Raw genomic sequence first — 23,727 nt, forward strand, 5'->3', positions numbered from 1 at the left:
GAGCCAAATCTGTATAAGAGGAAGTCAGACCAGATTCTGCGACTGTGTGTACCGAATGTTGCTCACCAATGCATATTATCACAATGTCATGATTCACCATATGGTCGGCACTTTGGAGGCCAGCGCACAGCAGGAAAAGTATTACAAAGTGGATATTCTTGGCCAACACTATTCAAGGATGCAAGAGACTACACGATGAAGTGTGATCGGTGCCAACGCACGGGTAATATTTCATGTAAGCATGTGATGCCCATGAACATCATTTTAGAACTGGAATTGTTCGACATCTGGGGCATTGATTTCATGGGACCATTCCCACCATTGAATGGTCACAAGTATATTCTGTTAGTCGTCAACTACATTTCCAAGTGGGTAGAAGCGGTAGCATGCACCGCAAGCGATGCGGTGGTAGTCTCCAAATTCCTGAAGAAAAATATTTTCACTCGTTTTGGCATTCCACGTGCCATAATAAGTGATGAAGGTTCCCACTTTGTCAATTACATAGTCAACAACTTGCTGCTCAAATATAATATCCTCCACAAAGTGGCCACCGCATACCCTCCACAGACGAATGGTCAGCCTGAAGTGTCCAACCAGGAAATTAAGATGATATTGGAGAAAGTGGTAAAGCCTTCGCGAAAATACTGGGCAACAAAGCTGGATGATGCGCTGTGGGCATACAGAACCGCCTATAAGACACCTATAGGCATGTCTCCATATGCGTTGGTGTTTGGTAAAACATGTCACTTACGACTTGAGCTGGAGCACAAAGTGTTGTGGGCGGTGAAAAAGCTTTTCTTCGACTTAAAGGCAGTAGGGGAAGCAAGAAAACTCCAATTGGTCGAGCTAGATGAATGGACAATGCAAGCTTATGAGAATGCCAAAATTTACAAAGAACGAGCAAAACGTTGGCATGACAACCGGCTATTCGGGAAAAATCTCCACGTCGGAGAAAAGGTCTTACTTTTCAATTCGCGGCTACGGCTCTTTCCCAGCAAATTAAAGCCATACTGGTCCAGACCCTTTATAATTAAAAAAAATATTCCCGCATGGTGCGGTTGAATTGATTAATGAGGAAGGGACCTGTACATTCAAGGTTAACGGGCAAAGAGTCAAGGCATATTGCGGGGGTGATTTTCATCGGGAAAATACCTCTGTAGACCTGAGAAATCTGGAATGAAGGAAGATCGAATGGCCCCTACGCTGGCATGCGACAGAAAATCATCTGGGGCACAAGTCTTTTGGAATATTCTTTTCTTATCAATGTTTCATGAACTCTCACTACTCTTATGTTATTTTGATTATCGTTATCTTTGCATTTTTATATCGAAAAACAAAAAAAATAGAGAAAAGAAAATTTTTGTTAACTTTGTTTTTTCATTAATTGACCCTCTCAATGTTTTCTTTGCAATGATCGAGATGAATGATTGCGGAGGCGCTACACGAATGACCCAATTACTTTATTCCGTCACCACAATCAAAAGAGAACAATTCGCCGCAAAGAAGGCTGCGTTCACAAATAATGCGGGCGACAGTGCAAATTTGGGGGTTGTATCTTTCCTTGACTTTATTCCAAATTTTTCACTATTGCATTGCATTTTAACCTTGATCATTTTATCACCACATCGTCTTTAGTCGGCGCAATCATTTAACAGTGATTAATTTAGTAAGTCACTGCATGATTTCTCTTTGCCAATTATGATTTCAATGATGAAACGCATGCCTCTATTTTTTTCATATATGCTAGAGTCAACTTAATTTTAGGATAGTCACCTCATGGAATATTTCTAGAAGTTAGTGGTCTGCTAGCTTTCTTTCAAACTGACTTTTTACGAAATTTCTTTAGAGCATCGCATGACTTCTTTCAACCTTTTAGCAATGAGGACATTGCTGCATTTTAAATTTGAGGGTGCAGTATTCATTTTCGACCTTACTATTTTTAGCTTTAAAAAAATATTCATAACGTTGCGATCAGATCCTACTCGTAGTTGGATGTCCGTATGACACACGTGGGGCAAGCCAAAACGAAGGTAGGAATCGTGATCAACGCATAAAGAAATGATCGCAACTCCGCTGCCAAATGGGCATGAGTTTAGACTGAGAAAGAGCGCCTTGCTCGTAGTTGATGTCCGCATGACACACATGGGGGCAAGCTAAAATGAAGGCTAGGCACTTGGATCAACGCAAGGTCATAGAAAAAAAATGTCTAAAATACGCAAGGATAAAAAAAATCATTTGAAAATACCCCAGTGAAAAAGTTTTTTTTTATGAAATAAATCATGCGATGCCCTGGAATCTAGTAAAGTCTTTTTGAAGGTTAAACTTGTGGTCCCTAAATTTTATAAATATTTATGAAGAGACCTGGATAAGAATTAAGGAAATTTTGGTGTATAGGATTTGAATAAGGCATCCTTGAGGAATAGGAAAGAGAAGGCGGTCGACTTTCTAAAGAAAATCTTTAGCTTATGCTTGAGGACAAACGTTGTTTAAATTTGGGGGTGTGATAACGGGCAGAAATGCACGTTATTACAGTGCAAAGTTATAAAACAATGCAAGATTGCGATGATAAAAAAAGAGGTACAACGAGGATGAAAGAACCTCGCCTAAGGTCCGACGAAATATTAAAGAGTCGAGCAAAAAGTGAATTGGGACTTGAGCATCTCTTAAGGCTGATCATGATCACGGGTAAATCATGGTGCCGCATGGTTGGAGAAGTACGACCACGATACTCCTCACCCACTCAACATAGTCCATCTACATGTCATATGCTTCAAAATTTAGGAATTTGACAGCTTAGTATATGGTGTGTCAGATAATCCATCTTTCACCCTCGTTTAAATTTTTTTGGTTGCGCCTGCAATCCCTTGTTAAAGCCCAACCATACTCATAAGTTGCAAGCAAAAAACTTCACATTGTGTATTTCTTCGTTATTTGTTAAATTACAAAGATTATTCGTGTCATTACATGAGCAATGGTAATTTCATATATCTCGTTATGTGTCGTATTTTATGAAACTATTTTTCCTTTTTCTTCTATCTTCCTCTTTTTTTAAGTCTTCTCCATCTTATACCCATTACCATTGACCTATTATCATTTTCTTCTAGTTCCAACCTTTGCTTATGTTCATTTGAACTCATCTACTGCTTGATTGCTTATGCTATTATTAACATGTTCGGAGTAATTATGAAATTATTAAAATTATTTTTTTCACTTTCAAAAGCACTCGAAAAATACTTTTAATAATGTAAAATAAATTTTAATAGTATGAAAAATGCATTTAAAAATGTGAAACTAAATATTGAATTGATTTTGAGTGATTTGGGGGTATTTCAGACTAATTTTAACTATTTCAAAATCACTCCTAAACAAGCATTATGCCTCATTTTGTTGTTGTGATTAATGCATTTGATACTGTTAATCGTGGAAATATCGTTACTGCTAATGATATTGCAAAACATATTCGAAATATTTAATCCGTTGATGTTGTTGGTTAGGCTAAGCGCATATATTTTGAAGTGAATTTGAAATTGTTAAAATCGCAGAACATATTCGAAATATTTAATCCGTACCTAAGCGCATATGTTTTGAAGTGATTTTGAAATTGTTAAAATCACTTTAGTTATGATTAAAATCACTCTAAAACACATTTTTAATCACTCAAAAAGTATTTAATATTTTGTTTTATACTTTTACATGTAATTTTCATATCATTAAAATCAATTTTGACATACAATTTCAAAGTGATTTTGAAAATATCAAAATGATTTAACCATTTATTAATCACTCCCAAACATATCATAATTGTGTTGATAACAGTCAAGATTGGCTGCAAAAGGATATCATCAAAAATAGGGTATAGACTGTGAATAAATTTTAGTTCCATCGAAAAGAATATTCCTCAAAAGTGATTTTAACTATTTAATAATCATTCCTAAACATACCATAATTATGTTGATACTATTGGGTCTACTGTGCTAACAAGGTTGGTTGCAAAGGGAACATTTAGTTCCATTGAAAAGAAACTCAGTACTATACGTGTAATAACAAAACTAATTGACAAGTAAAAAATCAAACAAGAATAAAATGACACACACAAATTTACATGGTTCATTAACGATGTGTTATCTACTTCCATTGAAAGAGGAGAAATTGTTTGATTATCTTGAGGGAAAACAAAGTATAAAATGCAAAGTTTATGCGTAGGTAAGGATTAAAAAATTTTATAAATGGCAGCCCATTTTAAACTTTAAAACAAATAGACCTAAAATAAAGCCTAAAATGTACTAGCAACATGTTTTCGTACTTTCATAGAGACCTCGTGCTTGGTCGTTATTCGTTTTATTATAAGTTTTATTATGTTATGATTTTATATTATCATTGATACTTGTATACTATAAAGTCTACCGTCTTTAAATAGACTATTTTGTAATCCTTTCTAATTAAGAGTATAAAGTAATTCTTAATTACCATTAAAACTAAAATGATGAAATTTAAATATGCCATTTGATATTTTATATACACATCATTTCGAGTTGCATATTTCCCATGTTTAAAAAAAAATAGTATGAACGGATTCGAACCACCAAACTTTGAGTCCACATCTACCTAAAATTTCATTCAAATTAAATCTCCAATAGCAAATTGTTAAAAATTGAATAATGAAATGGGTAACAGTGAGCAAAAGCTTGATTTCTTTTTTTTTTTTCTTTTTTTTTTTTTTTTTTTTTTGGTTTAAGTATGAAACAATCTAACCCTATTAAAAAAATGCAACTGTGGAGCTATATGCAAATTTACAGTTTTAATGTACCAAAAAGAAAAAAAAAAATTGAATGGCTCTTCCAAAGGGTTAGCCAATCTTCATGTTGGATTCGAGGACATTGAATTATCCTTCCCCATCCACCTTTTCATTCTTTCTGATGTTTGCTCCACCTGAAAATAAATATATTTTTATCATTAAAATTATCTTTTTTTTCTTTTTCTAGAAAAGGAAAAGTAGTGAGCTTTTATTTTCAATAATAAATCTCATATTTTAACTTTGAGTTGATTGAACTATAACAGGAGGTTAACTGGCAAATTACTTGTTATGTTTTTTTCTATTTTATAAATTATCTTGTTATGTTTTAGGTATTCTTTTTGGTTGTCAATACAATTATTTGATAACAATTTTGATGGGTTAGTTTTTATTTAAAAAAAAAAAAAAAAAAAACCAAAAACTATTTTGGAATTTTTTTTCATTTTTTAAAAATGTTATTATAATTAACTTGATATAAATTGACTTATAAAAGGTTATAGATTTTAATCTCTGCTCACATGTTGTTGTATATAAAAAAAAAAAAAAGTGAAATTACAAGATTTATCTTCTAAACTTTCATGTATGTGTCAATAAGTCTTTATAGAACTGTTTGCTCAAACGAGTCATTCAACTTTCTATTTCGTGTTTAATAGGACCTTAAATTTTAAATTAAACATATTAAATAAGTCCCTAAATTTTTAACTTTATGTCAAATACATTCCTGACATATTTAACCATTTATAATTTTAAAAACTTATTAGACATAAAATGAGGATATTGTTTTTTTTTATAATATCAAATAGGCCAATAATTTATTAGACACAAAATTTGAAAAATTAGAGACTTATTAGACAAAAAGTCAAAAGTTTAAGGACTTATCATATAGTTTTTAAATTGTATAGGTATATTAGACATAAAATTAATTGAAAGTTCAAGAACTTATCATACACTTTTTAAAGTTCAATAAACCTATTTGATACAAATCAGAAATTTTAAAAACTAAATTGGTAATTTAACCCAAAAAAAAATTATGTTGTTACTTAACAAGATATTTTGGAAAAATATTTCTAAATAAGTTATTTTAATGTTTTATTTAGATATCCTCATTCGTAATGCTTCAATTACAAGAACATAATTTGAAAATGTTAGTTTAGTAATTACCCCAAAATAATATAAAGGCAAACTCACCTCCTTGTTCCAATTGGTTTTATAAACAATAAACAGAAGAATCATTGTTTGCAAGGATGTCCCACATATCATACCAATCCATATGCCCTGAAAAAAAAAACTCCAATATTATCATATTATCACATAAAAGTGGGAGAAATATTCAAATAACTTCTTTAAAAAAATAATTTATATTTTCAAATATCCATCTCAAGAGACCAGAGAATAATATTTGAACAAAAAATTCACGATTCAAAAGAATTTTCATTTCATGATTTTAGAAATATTCGAGAATTAAGAGAAAAAATGAACTAGTATAATCTGCGTTTCGACTCAAATGTAAATTTTATCGGCCTAGATTTAAATAATAACGCAAGCATATATGTAGCTCAGGGATTAACAAACTCGTAGATTTAGTTATGTAAACTCATTTACAGGACAGACTCGCCTTATTAATCTTAGGTTATAAATGGCCTAACTCGTAAACAAACTTGCTCCTAACACATTAAAAGGATTTTTTAAATATAAAAAAAATATCTAAAAATATTTACACTTTTATAAAAAATACCACGTTTAGGTTTTCACCTTACAAAATTAATATACTTTTTGAAAACTCGTAAAAATAGTTTTTCTCAGTCACGAGATCGACCATCGAGAATTAGTTAAAAAATCGATTTTTTTCAATTATAGATTGTTTTGGGTGTTCTTAGTGATTACACACCTATATTTACTTTTCTTTTTTTTTTTTAATCTTCCCAAATCTTATACTATAATTTTCTCCAATTTCGGTTATGTTTATTAAATATTATATCAAATTTTTACGTAATTTTTTAAATCTTTAGTATAATTTATGTTTTCATAATTGTATGAATTTCCAAAATTCCAAATCAAATTAGATTTTCCAAATTGATTGAACATTTTTAAATTTTGGAAAAGATCAAATTTTTTGAAAAATTGGGTACGATTTATGAAAAATTATATGCATCTCGATGTTAATCCTATCCGAGATTTCACCAAAAAAACTCAAAATATGAATTTTGGTGTTAATTATGCCCGGGATTTCATCAAAAAAGCTTAAATATATAGAATCTCATGTTATTTTGCCCGAGATTAGCACCGAGATGCATATAATCTCGGTGTATAATCTAGCTAGATGTATCGAAAAAGTCTCAAACAATCGATAAGTTTGTAAAATCACATGGTCGATCTCGTCCGAGATGGATCGAGAAAAACTATTTTTACGAGTTTTCAAGAAAGATGCTAGTTTTATTAGGTAAAAACTTAAATGTGCAATTTCTGATAATTTCTCCATAAAGTTCCAAAAGTACAAAGCATTTTTGGAACTTTTTGCTATAAATTATAAATATTTTTAGATTTTTTCTATTTATAAGGATTTTTCACATTAAAATGTCATTAAAAAAAGTAAATTTAATCAATGAAATATTTAAAAAAAAAAAAAAAAAATGGGTGGGTTTACCTCCACTCTTAAACTTGTTTTGTAGCCAAGGAGGAACCCAAAAGGAAGGCCAACAATATAATAACAAAACAAGTTAATGTAAGCCACCAATGCTTGCCAACCTCCTCCAACAGCCACACCTGAAAAATTTTACCATATAATTAGAACAATTTTTTCTTTGGAAAAAATTTCCTTTTGGACCTTAGTTTTAATATAGTTTTCATTTTAGCCCCTAATTTTAGGATGTTACATTGTTACCCTGAATCTAATTTTCACATAGTATTAAGGTTTCAAAATATTATATTTTTATCATTAAATTTTGAGTTTAACTTTCATTTCCTAATTTATAATATTACTTTTATCCTCGAAATTTTACTGATGCACACTTTTGATCATTGCTGTTAGTTAATTAATTTAAAATAATTATAATAGTGAAAAAATATTAGTGAAAACTAATATAAATATATTTAATTTAGTTATTTTCAATTGATTAGTAGGCATTAACACCAAGGACCGAAAGTGAGTATTCGATGGAAATCAATGGTAAAAAAAGTGTGGATTTTGAAATCACTAAATGAAAACTGTAAAATTTTGAAATATAGGACAAAATGGAAATTAAATTCAAAACTCTAGAATAAAAGTGTAAAACATTTTGAGTTGAATTCAAATAAAAACTAGACTTAGTATTTATTTATTTTTTTCAAATTTCTTTCTATTTTCCTCCCAAAATTTTCACATACATACCTGATATCACCGGTTGAACACTGTTGAGCACCATTGTTATACATAAAAGGAAAGCCAAACGAGAAACTGCCTCTTGCATCTCTTTACTGTCCGTAAATATGATTGCAAAATAGTCTTTTGTTGCGAAGACGAGCGTTGCAAAAAGAAGCCCAATGCAAAGCGACTCGACGATCGTCACAATGACGGAGTACTTTGCAGCCCTCGGATGCCCCGATCCAAGTTCGTTCGATACTCGAACACTGAACAGAAACAGAGTTAAAAGAAAAGAGAGAATGTAGCTAGGGATTTTAATTAAAGTTCTAACCTTATGGCTGCATTAATCCCTATAAACAACATGCCTTCCCATCCATTTAGATTCATGCTGAAATAAGATGAAAAGAATATAAAGTTAAGGTTTGGTTAGCAACGTTTTTCTTTCTTGTTTCATGTTTTTATTTTTGAAAAATATTTGCATTTGGTATCTATTCTCTATTTCTAGTTTTCTTCTTTTATGAAATATGAAACAAAAATGTTATATTATCTATTAATTTAAAATTTGAGCAAACTCTAAATGTGTTTTCGAAAATCATTGATTATCAAATACATTTCTAGTTCTTAATTGAATACATACATTCTCACTCCTAAATAATAAGCTGAAAAGAAAAAGTAGAAAAAAAAAATGTTTATTTAAACCTCAAAATTAAAAATAGAAAACACTATTTTGATACTCACTTTTATTTTGCTTTTATCAAATAAACATTGGTTTAAATATGTATATTAATGTGCTAATATAGGCATATTACGGTATAACAATGGCCAAATTTATTATTTTTCAAAAATTTAAGGACAATATAGTAATTTTGTAGATATTTAGACCCCCAACTTAAAGTCAGTGGAGTGGGTCCTTATAGCCCACCTCATATTCGGACACCAATTATAATAGTTGGTGTTTCTAAATATCATACTTACAATTAACTACAGTATTATTATTTCAAATTATTTTGTACTACGGTGTTTACTATTCGTTACAATATCTACTATTTCTTACTCATCATGTATTTCTCTTTTTGTTATAGTGTTTACTATTTCTTAGTAAAACAGTCTGTATCCTAAATACAGACAGTTATAACCTACGAAATATTATAACCTATAAACTATAATAATCATTAACTATACTAACTAATTCAGCGTCCCAAACTCCTCGATATCAAGGGAGGTGTGAAAATTACCATATAGATAGTGAACCAATAGCAATAATGGGATCATCAAGGTGGCCAGTAAGAACAATAATGGTCATAAAATACCAAATCTCCAAGCAAAGCATAATTGCAGAAGCAATTGAAAGCTTTACAAAGTCCCACAAGTCCTTAAAAGCCATCGATGAGAGGCCTTTCCAGCACTCCTTACACCACCCAACAATATAAGCCACCTGAGCCAAGGAGATTCCCCAAGCCGACACGTCGTACGCGGCAGCCGCCCCGGCCGTGCCCCAGTCGAACACTTTGATGAACAAAACCAAAAGTCCGACATGGAAAAGTAGACCCCCGAAGCCTATCCAAGCCAGAACCCCGACTCGGCTCTGGGCCTGCAAGAACTTCTGAGTTGGAAAATTGATGGCTAAAGAGAACATTTGGGGAATTATTTGGATGGAGAATTTCCCGGCCATGTCCGCGATTTTAGGCTCTTGGCCGAGGAGCTTGAGGATCGGAGAAGCACAAATGTAGAGTGGGAGTAGAACGATGCATGTACCGAAAAGGATTATCCACGAGCGTTGCATGTAGATTCCTAGCATGTTCATTTGGCCCGCGCCAAATGCCTGCCCACATAGCGTCTCGAGGGCACTTCCCATCCCAAGCTACGTACAAATGAAAGAAACAATTGCCAACAATTTATAGTCACGTCCAATGGTTATAATGGTTTAAAATATATAACGATTTAATTCCTATCATAAAAATTCTTACACGGGTAAGACATTCATTCTTATTTATCCTTTAGTCTAAATATATTTCACCACAACCATCTAATTCATGATTAAATTGTTGATTTGAAAGTTTAAAGACTCAAAATATTTACTTCAATGAAAATGTAGAAACTACAAGATGCTGACATAGTATGACCGTCCCTTTTCTAATCAAAGTAATTCTTTTTTATATTTATTTTATTCAAATCGTTCATGTTGTTTCATCCTTTATCATTCCAGAGATTACAGTTTCAATTTAATCCTTGTATTTTGGATCGAATTTCAAATTGGTCCCTATGATTTGAGCTTAGTTTAAAATTGGGTCTCTATAGTTTGGTTAAATCTCATTAATTTGCTTCTAAATTTTACTTTATACACTTAAACAATCTACCTATGTATTTTCATTCTCATACTATGAAGAAATTATCAATTGAATAATAGTAGAGATGATTTCTAATGTTTAACTAAACTAAAAACAAAATTGAAACTTAAAAAAGTACTAATTAATCGAAATTAAATCTAAATCATAATACCAAAATCATAATTTAACCTGAACTTTAGTTTGTTACCCTAAATTTACCCCTAATAAAATTTTTAAATCATAAGATGATATAAATAGTTGGAATAAAACTTTGCTCATTTTTATGTAAAATTTATGAAATAGTTAGAATAAAAATTTGCTCAAAACATATAAAATTAAGACTTTAGAACCTTTTTTTTTTTTAATAATCCTCGTGCAAAGAAAAAGAAAAACTAGAAATATACCTCCTTTGAATTCACTAAATGGATAGTGAAAAAGAAAAATTTAGATGCAACTAACGAAAAGAAAAGAGTTACTAACCAAGAAGCCAAAAGAGAAATTGGCAATAACGTTCAAGGAAATGGCAATGGCTGAGAGCTCCAAATCGCCAATATGACCAACAAAGATGCTTGTGAATGAATTCATTCCATAATTGCACAAAATATTGAAGGCAATAGGACCAGCAATTCCCCAAAGCTTTGTAGACTCGACCAAACAAACATATTTCGCATCCTCATATGTCTTCACCGGCGGATAATCCTCATCGATCGATACAATCAGTCCCGCCGGTGCATGGTGGAGCACCGCGGTCTCCATGATCCCAATGTCATCGAATCCTGCCATGCCCGTCGTTGTCTCTTTTCGAGACTCATTTTCTTCTTTGGTCCCTATGTTTACTTGTCGGGTTCGTTTTTTGTTATTGTATTCTGTTCTTGTTGAAATGTGAGGCGTTGTTGTTTGTTGTGTTTTTTTTTTTTTGGGTTGGTGTTTGTTTGTTTTATATTTGTTTCCTATGATTTAGGATGGCCATTGAGAGAGAAAGGAGAGGTAGTAGTTTGCTTTACATGTTTGGAAGATGGTTGTTTGGTGCAAATCTAAAAAAGTATCATCCTATCCTTAAAACCAAAACATAATTCACGCGGTTTGAATCCTACTTTTATCTCGTTTCATTTTTATCTTAAAACTAAAATATACAACTTACTTGATTACACGTGGCTTAACACGTAATAACTTATTTGACGTAAAATTCCTTGATTTGTTATAGAAAATTTTATAAAATATAATTCCTATGAATTTAAAAATTAGTGCCCGTTCAGTAATATTTTGTTTTTTTTAAGAGTTAAAAGTATATTTCTTTCCTATTTTTTACCATGGTTTGCATTTTTTTTATGTACAATGGTTGAATTCTTAATCAAATTCCAAAAACAAAAATAAATTTTTAAAAGTTATTTTTTTTACTTTTTAAAATTAAAGTAGATAACAACAAAAAAAAATTGGAAATGAAAGTAGTAACTATAGGCTTAATTTTCAAAAACACAAACTTAAAAACCAAATTGTTATCAAATAGAGCTTAAATTTTGTATGATTCAATAAAATTTTGGATTATTTTGAAAAATGACTTCTTTATGTTTTGAATTCGGATGAAATGTCTCGTTAAAGAAATCGGTATTTTAAAAAACAATGTACACTAGAAAAGAAAATCTCCCTCATTCTCTCATTCTATTAGAATGAAATTTCATATATTTTTGCCTATTCGGAACTTAATTTTTAGTGAGATTAGATGAATTCAGATCAAAGTTCATGAATTCAAGCAGATTTTGGTCGAAATTCATCAAATTTGGCAAGATTCTGATAAGAAAAACAAAAACAAAAAAATCATGAAATTTGACCAAATTATTTGATTAAATAAATTGCATCAAACAACCTGAATTCAATGATTTCTGGAAATCCCGTTAAATTCCGAAAATCAAATAACAATTTTTTTCCTCTTTATATATATATATATATACATATATATATTGAACCAATTATTTATTTAATATATTTTTATTTTTTTGTAATTAAAGCAAAAAAACAGGACCATCATTTTAAATAATTCTTTTAGAAGATCTCATTACAAAAATTTTAAATATAGACTAAAAAATTATTTGAATAAATGGAATGGCATCAAGCAAAAAGAATAAAAATCAATTTTTCAATTTTTCATTCATTGTTATTGAGAAGTATGGAAAGAAATTTTCATGAATATTTAATTCTATTGTATTTAATAGATGAGGGCATAATTACATTATGTATCTAAAATTTCTATGGTGAAGGGTAAAAAAACCATTTCTTTTAAAAGAAGCTAGTTTTTCAAAAATATAAATATTTAGAGGCTAGTTTTCAGAATAATCCTAACATTCAAAGAAAGTTATAATTAAACGGTAAAACCAAATAATTTTGGCAATTAGTCCTTGTCGTTCATAAGTACATTAACGATAACAAAATCCAATCAATTCTGCAGACTCCGCCGCTCCGCAATGTCCTCCGGTAGTCATTACCGTCCATTTCAAACTGCCATTATTCTTCCCGCCGGCGTCTCAACGTCACCGTTAACACCGCCTGAACTTCTCCCCGACTTTCAGATCCTTTCCATCAATGCTGATTTGGCCGTCGACCCACTTTGGTCGTTCTCGTCTGGTCCATTCCTTTTCCTTCAACGTCCTTAAAGCCGCGGCCGCAGTGAATTCCATTCCCCGGGGTACCCAATTACACAGCCACTTCATAAAGTTGGGATTGGCTAATGAATTGTCTGTACAGAACAAGCTATTGAAGATTTATGTTAAGTGCAGAAATTTGGAAAGTGCACGGAACCTGTTTGATGAAATGCCTAGGAGAAATGTTGTGTCGTGGAATACGGTAATTTGTGGGCTTGTCAATTGCGGGTATGGTGGTGAGTTTAAGGTGAGGCAGCACTCGATTTTTTCATATTTTAAGAAGATGTTGATGGGTTTGGTGGACCCAGATGGTGTAACGTTTAATGGGTTGTTTCGATCTTGTGTTGTGTTGAATGATGTTGAAAGTGGCAGGCAATTGCATGGTTTTGTGATGAAAATTGGGTTTGATTTGGATTGTTTTGTGGGGAGTGCTGTGGTTGCTTTTTATGCGAAATGTGGGTTATATGAAGATGCGAGATTAGCTTTTAGCTGCATTCTCTATAGGGATCTGGTTTTGTGGAATGTGATGTTGTACTGTTATGTATTTAATTGTTTGGGCCGAGAAGCGATTGAAGTATTTTGTTTGATGCAGTTGGAAGGCTTTAAAGGTGATGATTTTACATTCAGCAGCTTGCTTAGTTCGTGCAAGTATAAAGGATCAGGTGAATTGGGTAAGCAGCTCCATGGTCTTCTTATAAAACAATCATTTGATTTAGATATTCTTGTGGCAAGTTCACTTGTCAATGTGTATGCTAAAAACGATAATTTATATGATGCTCGCAAGGTTTTTGATGAAATGCCATCTAGAAATTCTGTGTCTTGGACCACTATGATTGTGGGGCATGGGCAGCAAGAAGATGGAAAAGAGGCAGTGAAACTGTTCAGGAGAATGTTTGGAGAAGATTATTACCCGGATGAGTTAACTTTTGCTAGTGTGCTGAGTTCGTGTGGCCTTACGTCTGGGGCTTGTGAACTGAAGCAGGTTCATTCCTGCTTGATAAAACTTGGTTTTGAAGCATTTTCGTCTATAAATAATGGTTTGATAAATGCATATTCGAAGTGTGGTATCATTTCAGCAGCGTTACAATGCTTTAGATTAATTGCAGAACCAGATTTGGTAACGTGGACATCAACTATATGTGGACTTGCACTTTGTGGCCTTGAGAAAAATGCTATTGAGTTGTTTGATAAGATGTTATCTTATGCCATTAGACCAGATAAAATTGCATTTCTTGGAGTTCTCTCTGCCTGTAGTCATGGGGGATTTGTAAGCATGGGGCTTCACTACTTCAACTTAATGACGAACCAGTACCAAATTGTTCCTGATTCAGAGCATTTAACATGCTTGATCGACCTTCTTGGGAGAGCAGGTAGTCTAGACGAGGCTTTTGATCTTCTAAAATCAATGCCAGCTGGACCAGATGCTTTCAGGGCTTTCATTCGAGCATGTAGAACTCATGGAAACTTGAGATTAGCAAAATGGGCAATGGAATTTGCATCAGAGCCAAACGAACAAGTGAATTATTCTCTAGTGTCGAATATGTATGCTTCCGAAGGAAGATGGTCGGATGTGGCAAGAATGCGCAAACTGATGAAGGATAGTTGTGATCGGAAAGCCCCAGGCTTTAGTTGGGTAGAAATTGCTGGTTATAACCATTTGTTTGTATCTGGTGATAGATCTCATCCAGAGTCTTTAGATCTCTATGCAATGTTAGGATTATTACTCAACACGATGAAAATGGATAACAAGTCCACAGCCCTCTGAGGTAGATATTGTGCCCGAATGAATGCCAAATCTTGGTTGATCTCAGGTCGTTTCTGCTGGACGTAAATCAAAATCCATTTTGAGGTCCAGGACTTGACCCATCACATGTGACTTCAATACCTGCATCTAATCAGCCATACGCATACAAATTTCCGACACTGAAACAAAATATGACAGTAGGAATCAAAATAAAATAAGTTGAAACTTGATATTTCTCTGTTTATAGCATTGTAGGTCACCCTACTGTCGAAAAGCAGCAAAGTCGTCCAAACTGCTTTCCCATTATTGTGAAGGAATGAAGCCTTCCAAAATGGTCGTAGTTCACGCTTGAGAGAGCAAAGGAAGCAGGAGTTCATTTTGTTAGACCAGACGTATATGGTCGTAGGCTATAGTTCGAATATCCATTCATGTTGAACTTAATTTGTTGATCTCGACTTCAAACAGAGCCTGGAATGAGAAGCATACAAAAATACTTGCCAATATAAGAAGCACGTATATTTTAGTTGACACTCCAATATTTATTGGACACTTGTTAGTACAACCAATATAGGATCAACATTTGTTAGACATATATTGAACATTTGTTAAGTCCACTAAATTGGTAAATGGAACAAAAAAAACACGTTTTCAGACCACAATGTATCAAACTCGTTTTTTCTAGTATATAAATGTATAAACTTGTCGATTTTGAATTTTTTGTATAAAAATAGTACATATTTCAATTAATGTGTTCTTGTCATGTAATGACTTATTACCATGTTGTATTTGTCTCATATTTGTATCATGCTTCTTAGTTTTCTATGACCTACAAAGGGAATTAGGATGTAAGCTTGTGTGTTCAAGATAGTTCCCAAAAGCAATATTTCAGTTAAAAATCCAATGCAAACCAAAATTTCGAAGCTGATCCCAAACCATTTGATTGAAACCAACAAAATGTATCCAAACAGACCAACTAATAATTTCATTTTTTTCTCCTTTCTTTCCCAACAGGACCTACCTCAAACAGAGAACTGGATGGACATCAGTTATCCAAATTTGGTGAATAAAGCTCAACTATAAGATTTATTAAATAAGAATCGAAATAGTTACTAGGCATAAGCTTTTAAGCCAGTTATTTTTGGTGCCAATGTACTTCTCAATGATCCCAAACCAAGGGATGATTCTATCTAATCTAAGTTATGCATATTCACAATTCATGCCTTATTTTTCCTACCAAAAGAAGAAAGAATCACGAAAGAAAAATCGAACCTGTGGACAATAATTTACAGTACATGTATAATTGATAAGCTATACTTGGTGTAAGTCCCCAATGGGCTGGAACTCGCAAAATTGCCTCTATTTCCACTTCTTTCTATACATGTCTAGGCAACGAATCCTGCCTAGCCAATTCATAATTTTCACTTGAACCTCTCTCGTTCTCGCCATTCAAAACAATCAAAGAATTGTCACCGTCCGAAACTCTTGCTTTCGAACAGAGGAAGAAGAATGACGACATGTAAATAGTCAAGTGCCAAATGCTGTAAACAATTCAATGAATCGAAGTTTAGTGAGAGACAGATAGGGAAAGAGAGATGGGGGGCTTTGTGGTTTACCTATGCCAAATCCAGTAGGTTTCAGTGGTTTCCAAATTCCAGCTTATGGCAGCCATAGCCAATGCTGTAAAACCTGCCATCATAAACCCCCATCGATATCTTCTGTAGAGAGTTTTCAAAAGGTTGTGCCCCCATGCTTTGATAGATTCCCATCTGCACGTAAATAACTTAGGGTCTGTTTGGTTGACAATTCGAATTTTGTTTTATATTTTCAAATTAATTGATTCAACAAATATATGTTTACCAAACAACCTAAATTTTGTTTCTGAAAGCTAGTTTCGGACTTTGCGATCCAAACAATGCAAATTCGGAAAACAACGTTTTTATTTTTCATTATATCTAGATTTTAAACTTTAAATTTTAAAATGCACGTTTATATTAAATAAAGATAAACACGTTTAGAAATATAATATGTTATGTTATAAACTCAATTCTTTTTTTTTTAATTAAAATATGTATTATGTAATGTAGTATAAATTATAGAATATTACAACATAATAATTATACAAAAAAATTTAACATAAAACATGTTCATGAATAAACTAATAATAATTTGTTGTCAGTTAATATTTAGGAGATAACTATAATTAATTCTATGATTTATAAATAGGAAAATTATTTCAAATGACAGAACTGCTAAAACATATTTATAATATATAGCAAAATTTTAAAATCTATCAATGATAGATATTGATAGACACTAATAGATTTCTACGTTATGAAATTTTGCTATATTTTGTAAATATTTTGATTCATTTTCCTATATTTGAAAATAGCCCTTATAAATATATAGTATCAAACACATTTTAAACAATTGTTTAAATTAAAAATAAAATAAAATAGAAAAGCAAATCATCTTTAGATTTACCTTTTGTCAAGTCATGTGGAGAAACATCTCATGCCAAAAAGGTTACTGAAAGTTCAAAATAAACAACTCATGTCATGTAGAGAAGATTCTCACCTGTGAAGCACATTCAAAGAAATTCGCACCGGAAGGGAAAATGACCGGTACTTGGTCGTTAACTCAATAAGCCATCCAACAAGAAGACCGAGTGTACCAATCGCTAGCACAATAGCGATATTGGAAGACCTGCAGAAGTTCAATATTTGATCACCATAACGGATTTACTCTTTTCATCTAAAAGGGCAGGCCAGGTCATATGTATTATAGTTACCGTGTTGCCTTGGTTATAGCCATGAGAGCAGTTAGGATTGCAACAACAGTATGGATCGCCCTTTTATAAACTTCCTCGATCGTAGCTAGGTACACGAAAGTGCTAACGACAGCCATGAAAGAGAGCCAGAAGTCCAAAAACTGAAAATTATCAGGTCATCAATCCATTATCAGATTGGTTTCTATGTCTTTTGCAAGTTAGTTTTATATATTGGTCCAAAATTGTAGTATAAAAGTTTCTTATATGCTTAATAGGCAAAGACTGATATAAGCAATAAGGAAAAACTTGTACCTGTAATACATTGAATGACAATGGACACCAAGTGCCCACATCACAAGCATGATATAAACCACTTGAAATCCCACTTGAGGTAAACAGTACCCACTCTGCTAGAGCCTGCAAGAACAAGTTTAATGGCAAGGGAAAATCTTTCTGGAATTCAGAGGAAAAAACAAGTAAATCGTTGTTAGATTTACCTTTTGTCGAAGAGCCCAAAAGGCAGGAAAAATGGCAGCAGCATTTGATGCAATGAGAGCAATTGATTGTTGCACATGCCCTACATCATTTTCGAGCAAATGTATGAGTTGAAGGGTAATACGTTAGTTGATACTTTTAACATACTAGTTCCACAAAGAAAGTTTTTAAATATGGAGCTTCAGAATTGATGACCAACGCCAATGGCAATTTGTGGATTTCATATAAAGCTAAAGTAATTTTTACCTCTATGATTTACAATCTCAATGCTGCAATCAAAGCCTCCATGATTTCGATCACAGGAACAAAAGCTGGAAGAAAAACAATAACGATACTCAGTTTGCCGAGCTAGCGAATTCCAAAGTTAAAAGATCAGAGAACGAAAGCAGGTGGCTTGAGGGTTGATAAAGCACACCTATATGTTGTGGCTCCACTGGCATCAAAAGCATAGTCACATCTTCCATGGGATGAGCATCTGTTCGGGCATCGCTCAAGCACGATTGACATAATTGTCTGATCTTCAGCCAAACTTCTGTTAACTGGATGCCTTAATCCGAAAGCCCAAGTTCCTTCACTGGCGTATAAAATATGGAAATCTATATTTACGTTACTTGAATTGTAGAGGGAAAGGAATGTTGAGCCACCACTGTTGCTGGTTTGGTTTTTGTAACAATAATCCCAGTTATCAAGAGACGGTAATCCACCAAATCTAGCATAGACTTCATAATCCATTGTCTTAGTAGCTGATAATTGAAAGTGGATATTTCCTCCAGCTGCACCACGAGGAACATCCAAATCAAAATAAGTCCAAGCATACTTCTGTTGTCCATGATTTGACGTGTTGCTTAGAAGGGGTTCAACAGCAAAGTTTGGCACTTCGAAGTACTGTTCTTTGATCGGCATAAAATATGATTCAAAAGGGGATGAACCTCTTCGAACGATCGCCTGCAGAAATGCAAATGAATTCAGAACCCATATAAGAACCAGGGATCTAGCTTGTATATTCATATTTCTGTCAGTTACTTGCACAGATGCAAAATTAAACTTACATCAGAAACTATTACTGAAATAACATAACTTGGATTAGATGTAGAAGTTGCATGGACTTATTTTTTTCTCCTTCATTTTCCAATTAACAATGGTGCCTTTTGCCGTTTTACTTCATTGGTCTTTTCTTTACCAATTATAAAGTTCCAATTTTTATTAAACTTGACAATGAAATATTTATTTATGCTAGTATAACTAAATATTGAAATATATTTCTGAATCATCACTTTGACGGTCAAACCTAATAATTAACATCAAACCTCAAACATATGCCACTTGGTCAAATCTATAACATAACAATTCAGACAGTAGTTTGTATTTCTATTTCCTAATTTATGCTTTATCGAATCTAAATGAAAAACAAAACATTAAAAGCTGAAGAACAACAATAATGAAGGAAGAAGCTATATTCCTATTTATTGTCTTACCTGAAGGATGTATCTGTTCCATGTACAATTAGGTCCAGTCTTTCCGTAGGGGCATTGAAGCACATATGATTCTATGGAATAACAAACTCTCGCATTGTTGGCCGCAACGCTTCCAAGTTCTTTTGAAAGATTAAGAGGACCTATGGAGATATACCATCGGCCAACTTTTGGAGAACGGATAACCAAAGGGCCCGTGTTTAAGTTACTGGAATAATCATGCAGGGCAGCTGAAGGAATTGCACCAAGACGAGCAAAGCCCGTCAAACTAATCCCACTGACATTACTAGAGTTATCTGACCGTGTTAAGTTGAGACTCACATCTGTTGCTGAAATGGTCAGCTCCTCTGCCACACCTTCGACATCCAAGTAGTACATTTTTGTTTCACCGTCTCCAAGACAAGATGTTTTAAATGTACTCCTGCATGCAACCAAACTTTCAACTGTTTGGTTATATGACATAGCTTCTAAAACATTTTCAGCAACATTACGACCATCCGATAAAGAACACGAGAGCGGATCAACTGTTTGATTGCAATATTGTCCAAACATTGTAGAGGGTGAACACCCTTCAACTGTAACATTGGCAGTGAAAGTATATGAAGACCCACGGACTATCTGCAACGAAAGGAGATAAGTTTCTGTCATTTCATTTCCTTTGGTGCCATAAATGAATGATATTTTTCTTATCATAAAAATAAAAAAATGTAACCACTCGATTAGTCAATAATCCAAAAGTTGCAATGTGCATGATGTGTGCATGCACATACACGTACCATCTTCGATTGTGTTCTTGAAGACCCGATGCCATTGAAAAGACCAAAATACCAGACTCCTGGAGGTATCTGAACCAAATAAACGAAATCAGTGTCACCAGCCAAACAACCAAAAAAATAAAACGAGGAAAGGTTCAAATCAGGGAATTTTTAAAACCAAGGGAAGTTGCAGTAAATATGATAAAACAGAATAGGCATTAGAAAGAAACATCTTATAAGAGAAGCCAAAACAAAAGCATAAAGATATAATTTGATATCTGAATTACACTAAGACCCCATTTAATAACCATTTGGTTTTTGGTTTTTGGTTTTTAAAAATTAACCTCAAAAACGCTACTTTCCACCTATTGATTTGTTTTGTTATGTTATCTACTTTTTCCAAGTGTTTTAAAAAACCAAACCAAATCAAGTTTTGAAAACTAAAAAACAGTAGTTTTTAGAAATATGTTTCTGATTTTGGAATTTGGCTAAGAATTCAAATAAGAAAGATGAAAACCATCGTAAAGAAGTTATAAGAAAATATGCACAATGTTTATAAAACCAAAAACCAAAAGCCAAATAGATATCAAACGGACCTATGGTTTTCATTTCCAAAAGAGGTACTCTACATTTTTACTTGAAAAGGAAAGTGATTCTCAATATACCTGCTCATTTGTCAACTTTACTTCAATATATCGCTGCATTGGATAGCATAGCTCCAGATTTTGATGACCTTGGATCCCCTCAATTGAAACGTTGGTCAAAGGAGCCAACCCTGTTGCAGGAGAGAACTTCAAAAAACCACTTAAAATAAAACCATAGCCTCAAATGGCTAACGTAATTTAGAGTGGTTAGCGCCTTTCTTTCTAGTCCCAAATATGGTTTTCAGGAAAATGTGTTTAAAGCCTATTTACATTACTTTCTTTTATTTCAAGGAAAGAATAACTATCTTAAAACATGTTACTAAAAATACATCCTAGAGATAAACTGTTCAAAGTCAAACACAAGGCTCAGAAGAATTTATGCAGACAGACTAGAACAACTAAAAGAAGCTTGTTTTAAGTTGTAGCTAAATCAACTCAATAAATGGCTAAGAAGTCAAGGGTTCAATCCATGGTGACCACCTACCTAGGAATTAATTTCCTACGAGTTTCCTTGACACCCAAATGTTGACCTGTTGTAAGGCCAGATGGGTTGTCCCATGAGATTAGACGAGGTACGCATAAGCTGGCCCGGACACTCGCGGATATTAAAAAGAATAATAATAAAAAAATTAAAAAAATAGAAGTTGTAGCTAAGTCAAATAACCTGAATCTATTATGGAAGTGTTTGAAGCATCCGGCAGTGGGGGGCTGCCTTCTCTGAAACAAATAATAGGCAAAGCACGCTTCGGTATCTTTCTTGCTTTTGTGATGGCCTGAAAACAATGTGCACAGTAAGAAACAGGAAAATGAGATACTAAGAGATATTGCAATTGTAATGTGACTAATAACATTTCCAGGGCAAATCTAACATAAAGTTTTATAATAGAAAACAATTACGGACTACAACTGCAGCAGCAGAGTTGAAATATATCAGAGCGAGAAAATAAAAATCAACACAGGCCACTTGAAGTCACAGGACAATCATCAGATATCAGAGTTTAAGTAGTTCTACTTTCAAACTTGGTTCGGTACTTACGAGATCTACATCTGAGTTCAATGAAATAGACAATGATGAGAACCATGGCGGCAACTCAACTGGAACAGGGAAAACAAAACAACAAAATTACAAACTTAAAAAAGGTTGAAGAGAAGAAATCTTTGCATACTCATCTCAAACAACAAACTAAATTCCTTAAACTCCTTAACATTTAAGATCTAAAAGTAAAACACTAAAACAAAAATTGTAAAAGAATAAATAAAACCTTTCCATTAAAAAAACCCTAATTTCTAGTCAGGAGACCATGGTTAAATAAGCTTGAAAATCCTTTCCTGAGACCATTTCATCATTGTCTCCACTGTTAACCGCAGAAACAGAGCTGACTTTGTATATAGTACATAACCTCCATTGTTTAATCAACTCAAAATTTGTAACTCTATCATTAAATACAGTTGAAGATTGATAATTAAAAATCACATAATGTTCAAACAAAAATAAGCAACACAAGCATGTAGCTCCAAATTCAGGATTACATTAAACCCAACAGCGATCTATTCATCAAACAGAACCTGATCTTAAACTAAAACCCCACCTGAATTCTTCAACACGCAATCTTGAAATGGAAACTGACCCAGAAAACACGAGCAAACAAGATAACGAATCCCACAAAATTCCAAAAATAACTCAATTTTAAAATTCTAACGCCGACCCACTAATCATCATCTATCAAGTGATCAGCTGAAATACACAAAACTAAAAATTAAATAAATAAATAAAATCGGGGGCGCTACTTCACTAGCATAGAACAAGTAAACAAAGCACTACGAAACTCTACAAATTGTTCAAGTTGTTGACGTAATGAAGCAATCAATCACTCAATAAAAAATCCACATGGGACAAAAAAAAAAAAGAAAAAGAAAAAAGAACCCAGAACAGGATTTAAAAAGAATCAAAACACGCACCTCTAAAATAGCGGAGCTGAAATGGCTGCAAATGGGTATCAGGGTATGTAAGGCTAGAAACTGTGAAGGTATTGTGAGGAGCAAAATCGACGAACGAATGACAGGGGCCAATGAAACTCGAGAACAACAGGAAAAGACATAGAATCGAACTGACAAGAGTGGAAAGAATCAAATTCGGAGCCATAATCAAGTTGAACTATACCCTTTTGATTAAAATTAAAATTTCTCTTTGAATAATTCGGCTCCTGGAGGATCATACGATTGAAGGGGAAAAGGGGAGAAGCAGGATTCTTAAAAGATGAAATAATAATGAAAAAATTGGGTTATTCGCATCGTAGAGAACAGAAAGATAAATGGGTTTCTCTCCTTTTATTTGCTTTTTTGCAAATTCTTCTTCTCAATGGGGGCTTTGTTTTGGAACGAGAGAGCTCCGGTGGGTTTTTTTCTTGTTTTTCTTTTTTTTTTTTTTTGGGCGTTTTAGACTTGTAAGTTTAAAGTAGACTGGGATCACAGACCAAAGTTGTTGAAGTCCACGCGCTCTCGAAGCGTGATTCGCACGCGCTGTGTGTGTATTTAAATTTTCATTTATATTTTTATGAAAATATAATTTAGAATAACTTTAGGATTAATTAATACTAGAGAATTGAGCGAATATTATTTGATGTATTTTTAAAATAAGGTTTCTTTTCTTTTCTAATAATTTATTGTCTTCCTTTCTTTTTCAACTCTCTCGTAATATTTCTCTCCCTTAGTCTTCTTTCTATCTTCTTTGTTAAGTTTTCTTCGATGCATTTCA

At 33.0% G+C, this 23,727-nt stretch overlaps 3 protein-coding genes across 8 annotated transcripts; 1 reads left to right on the forward strand and 2 right to left on the reverse strand.

Annotated features, from left to right (window-relative positions):
* Positions 1-4,857: 4,857 nt before the first annotated feature.
* Positions 4,858-11,304, reverse strand: LOC120067588 (MATE efflux family protein). The gene is made up of 7 exons (XM_039019134.2): positions 10,940-11,304; positions 9,368-9,993; positions 8,464-8,520; positions 8,160-8,398; positions 7,437-7,555; positions 5,981-6,067; positions 4,858-4,929 (listed from the first exon to the last, which is right to left on the reverse strand). Exons 1-7 carry the CDS (start codon positions 11,240-11,242, stop codon positions 4,858-4,860), a joined length of 1,503 nt encoding a protein of 500 aa, XP_038875062.1. The 5' UTR covers positions 11,243-11,304.
* A 1,490-nt stretch (positions 11,305-12,794) lies between these two features.
* On the forward strand, positions 12,795-14,905 carry LOC120067117 (Pentatricopeptide repeat (PPR-like) superfamily protein). Of its 2 annotated transcripts, XM_090308721.1 has the most exons (3): positions 12,795-13,342; positions 13,688-13,766; positions 13,880-14,905. In XM_090308721.1, the coding sequence occupies exons 1-3, from the start codon at positions 13,326-13,328 to the stop codon at positions 14,858-14,860; spliced, it is 1,077 nt and encodes a 358-aa protein (XP_090164847.1). In that variant the 5' UTR covers positions 12,795-13,325; the 3' UTR covers positions 14,861-14,905. The 2 variants fall into 2 exon arrangements, with proteins under 2 accessions (XP_090164847.1, XP_038874467.1); XM_039018539.2 differs by having other exon boundaries at positions 12,890-13,342; positions 13,688-14,905.
* LOC120067116 (transmembrane protein-like protein) lies at positions 14,114-23,389 on the reverse strand. 5 transcript variants are annotated; one of them, XR_016525554.1, is made up of 15 exons: positions 22,932-23,386; positions 22,009-22,067; positions 21,637-21,745; positions 20,994-21,103; positions 20,350-20,418; positions 19,577-20,191; positions 18,517-19,046; positions 18,348-18,412; positions 18,104-18,183; positions 17,919-18,023; positions 17,628-17,767; positions 17,414-17,542; positions 16,453-16,605; positions 16,109-16,377; positions 14,114-15,307 (listed from the first exon to the last, which is right to left on the reverse strand). XR_016525554.1 is itself a non-coding variant. In XM_039018537.2 (14 exons), the coding sequence occupies exons 1-14, from the start codon at positions 23,113-23,115 to the stop codon at positions 16,212-16,214; spliced, it is 2,514 nt and encodes an 837-aa protein (XP_038874465.1). In that variant the 5' UTR covers positions 23,116-23,389; the 3' UTR covers positions 15,895-16,211. The 5 variants fall into 5 exon arrangements, 3 of the variants coding, with proteins under 3 accessions (XP_038874465.1, XP_090164844.1, XP_090164845.1); XR_016525555.1 differs by lacking the exon at positions 22,009-22,067 and having other exon boundaries at positions 22,932-23,389; XM_039018537.2 differs by lacking the exon at positions 14,114-15,307 and having other exon boundaries at positions 15,895-16,377; positions 22,932-23,389.
* Positions 23,390-23,727: the final 338 nt, after the last annotated feature.

The sequence above is a fragment of the Benincasa hispida genome, chromosome 12, assembly GCF_027475165.1.
Source record: "Benincasa hispida cultivar pf3 chromosome 12, pf3_genome.v1.1, whole genome shotgun sequence".
Classification (NCBI taxonomy): Eukaryota; Viridiplantae; Streptophyta; class Magnoliopsida; order Cucurbitales; family Cucurbitaceae; genus Benincasa; species Benincasa hispida.

Coding starts and splice junctions, on each gene's coding strand:
- LOC120067588 (XM_039019134.2), bottom strand. CDS start 11,242: ATGGCAGGATTCGATGACATTGGGATCATGGAGACCGCGGTGCTCCAC. Junction 6,068..7,436: donor AAACAAGTTTAAGAGTGGAG/GTAAACCCACCC, acceptor TTTTTTTTTCAG/GGCATATGGATTGGTATGAT. Junction 4,930..5,980: donor AAACCAATTGGAACAAGGAG/GTGAGTTTGCCT, acceptor ATTTATTTTCAG/GTGGAGCAAACATCAGAAAG.
- LOC120067117 (XM_039018539.2), top strand. CDS start 13,037: ATGCTGATTTGGCCGTCGACCCACTTTGGTCGTTCTCGTCTGGTCCAT. Junction 13,343..13,687: donor GGTATGGTGGTGAGTTTAAG/GTGAGGCAGCAC, acceptor TGTTTGATGCAG/TTGGAAGGCTTTAAAGGTGA.
- LOC120067116 (XM_039018537.2), bottom strand. CDS start 23,115: ATGGCTCCGAATTTGATTCTTTCCACTCTTGTCAGTTCGATTCTATGT. Junction 18,184..18,347: donor TGAGATTGTAAATCATAGAG/GTAAAAATTACT, acceptor AAAATGATGTAG/GGCATGTGCAACAATCAATT. Junction 16,378..16,452: donor ACCTACTGGATTTGGCATAG/GTAAACCACAAA, acceptor AATTGTTTACAG/CATTTGGCACTTGACTATTT.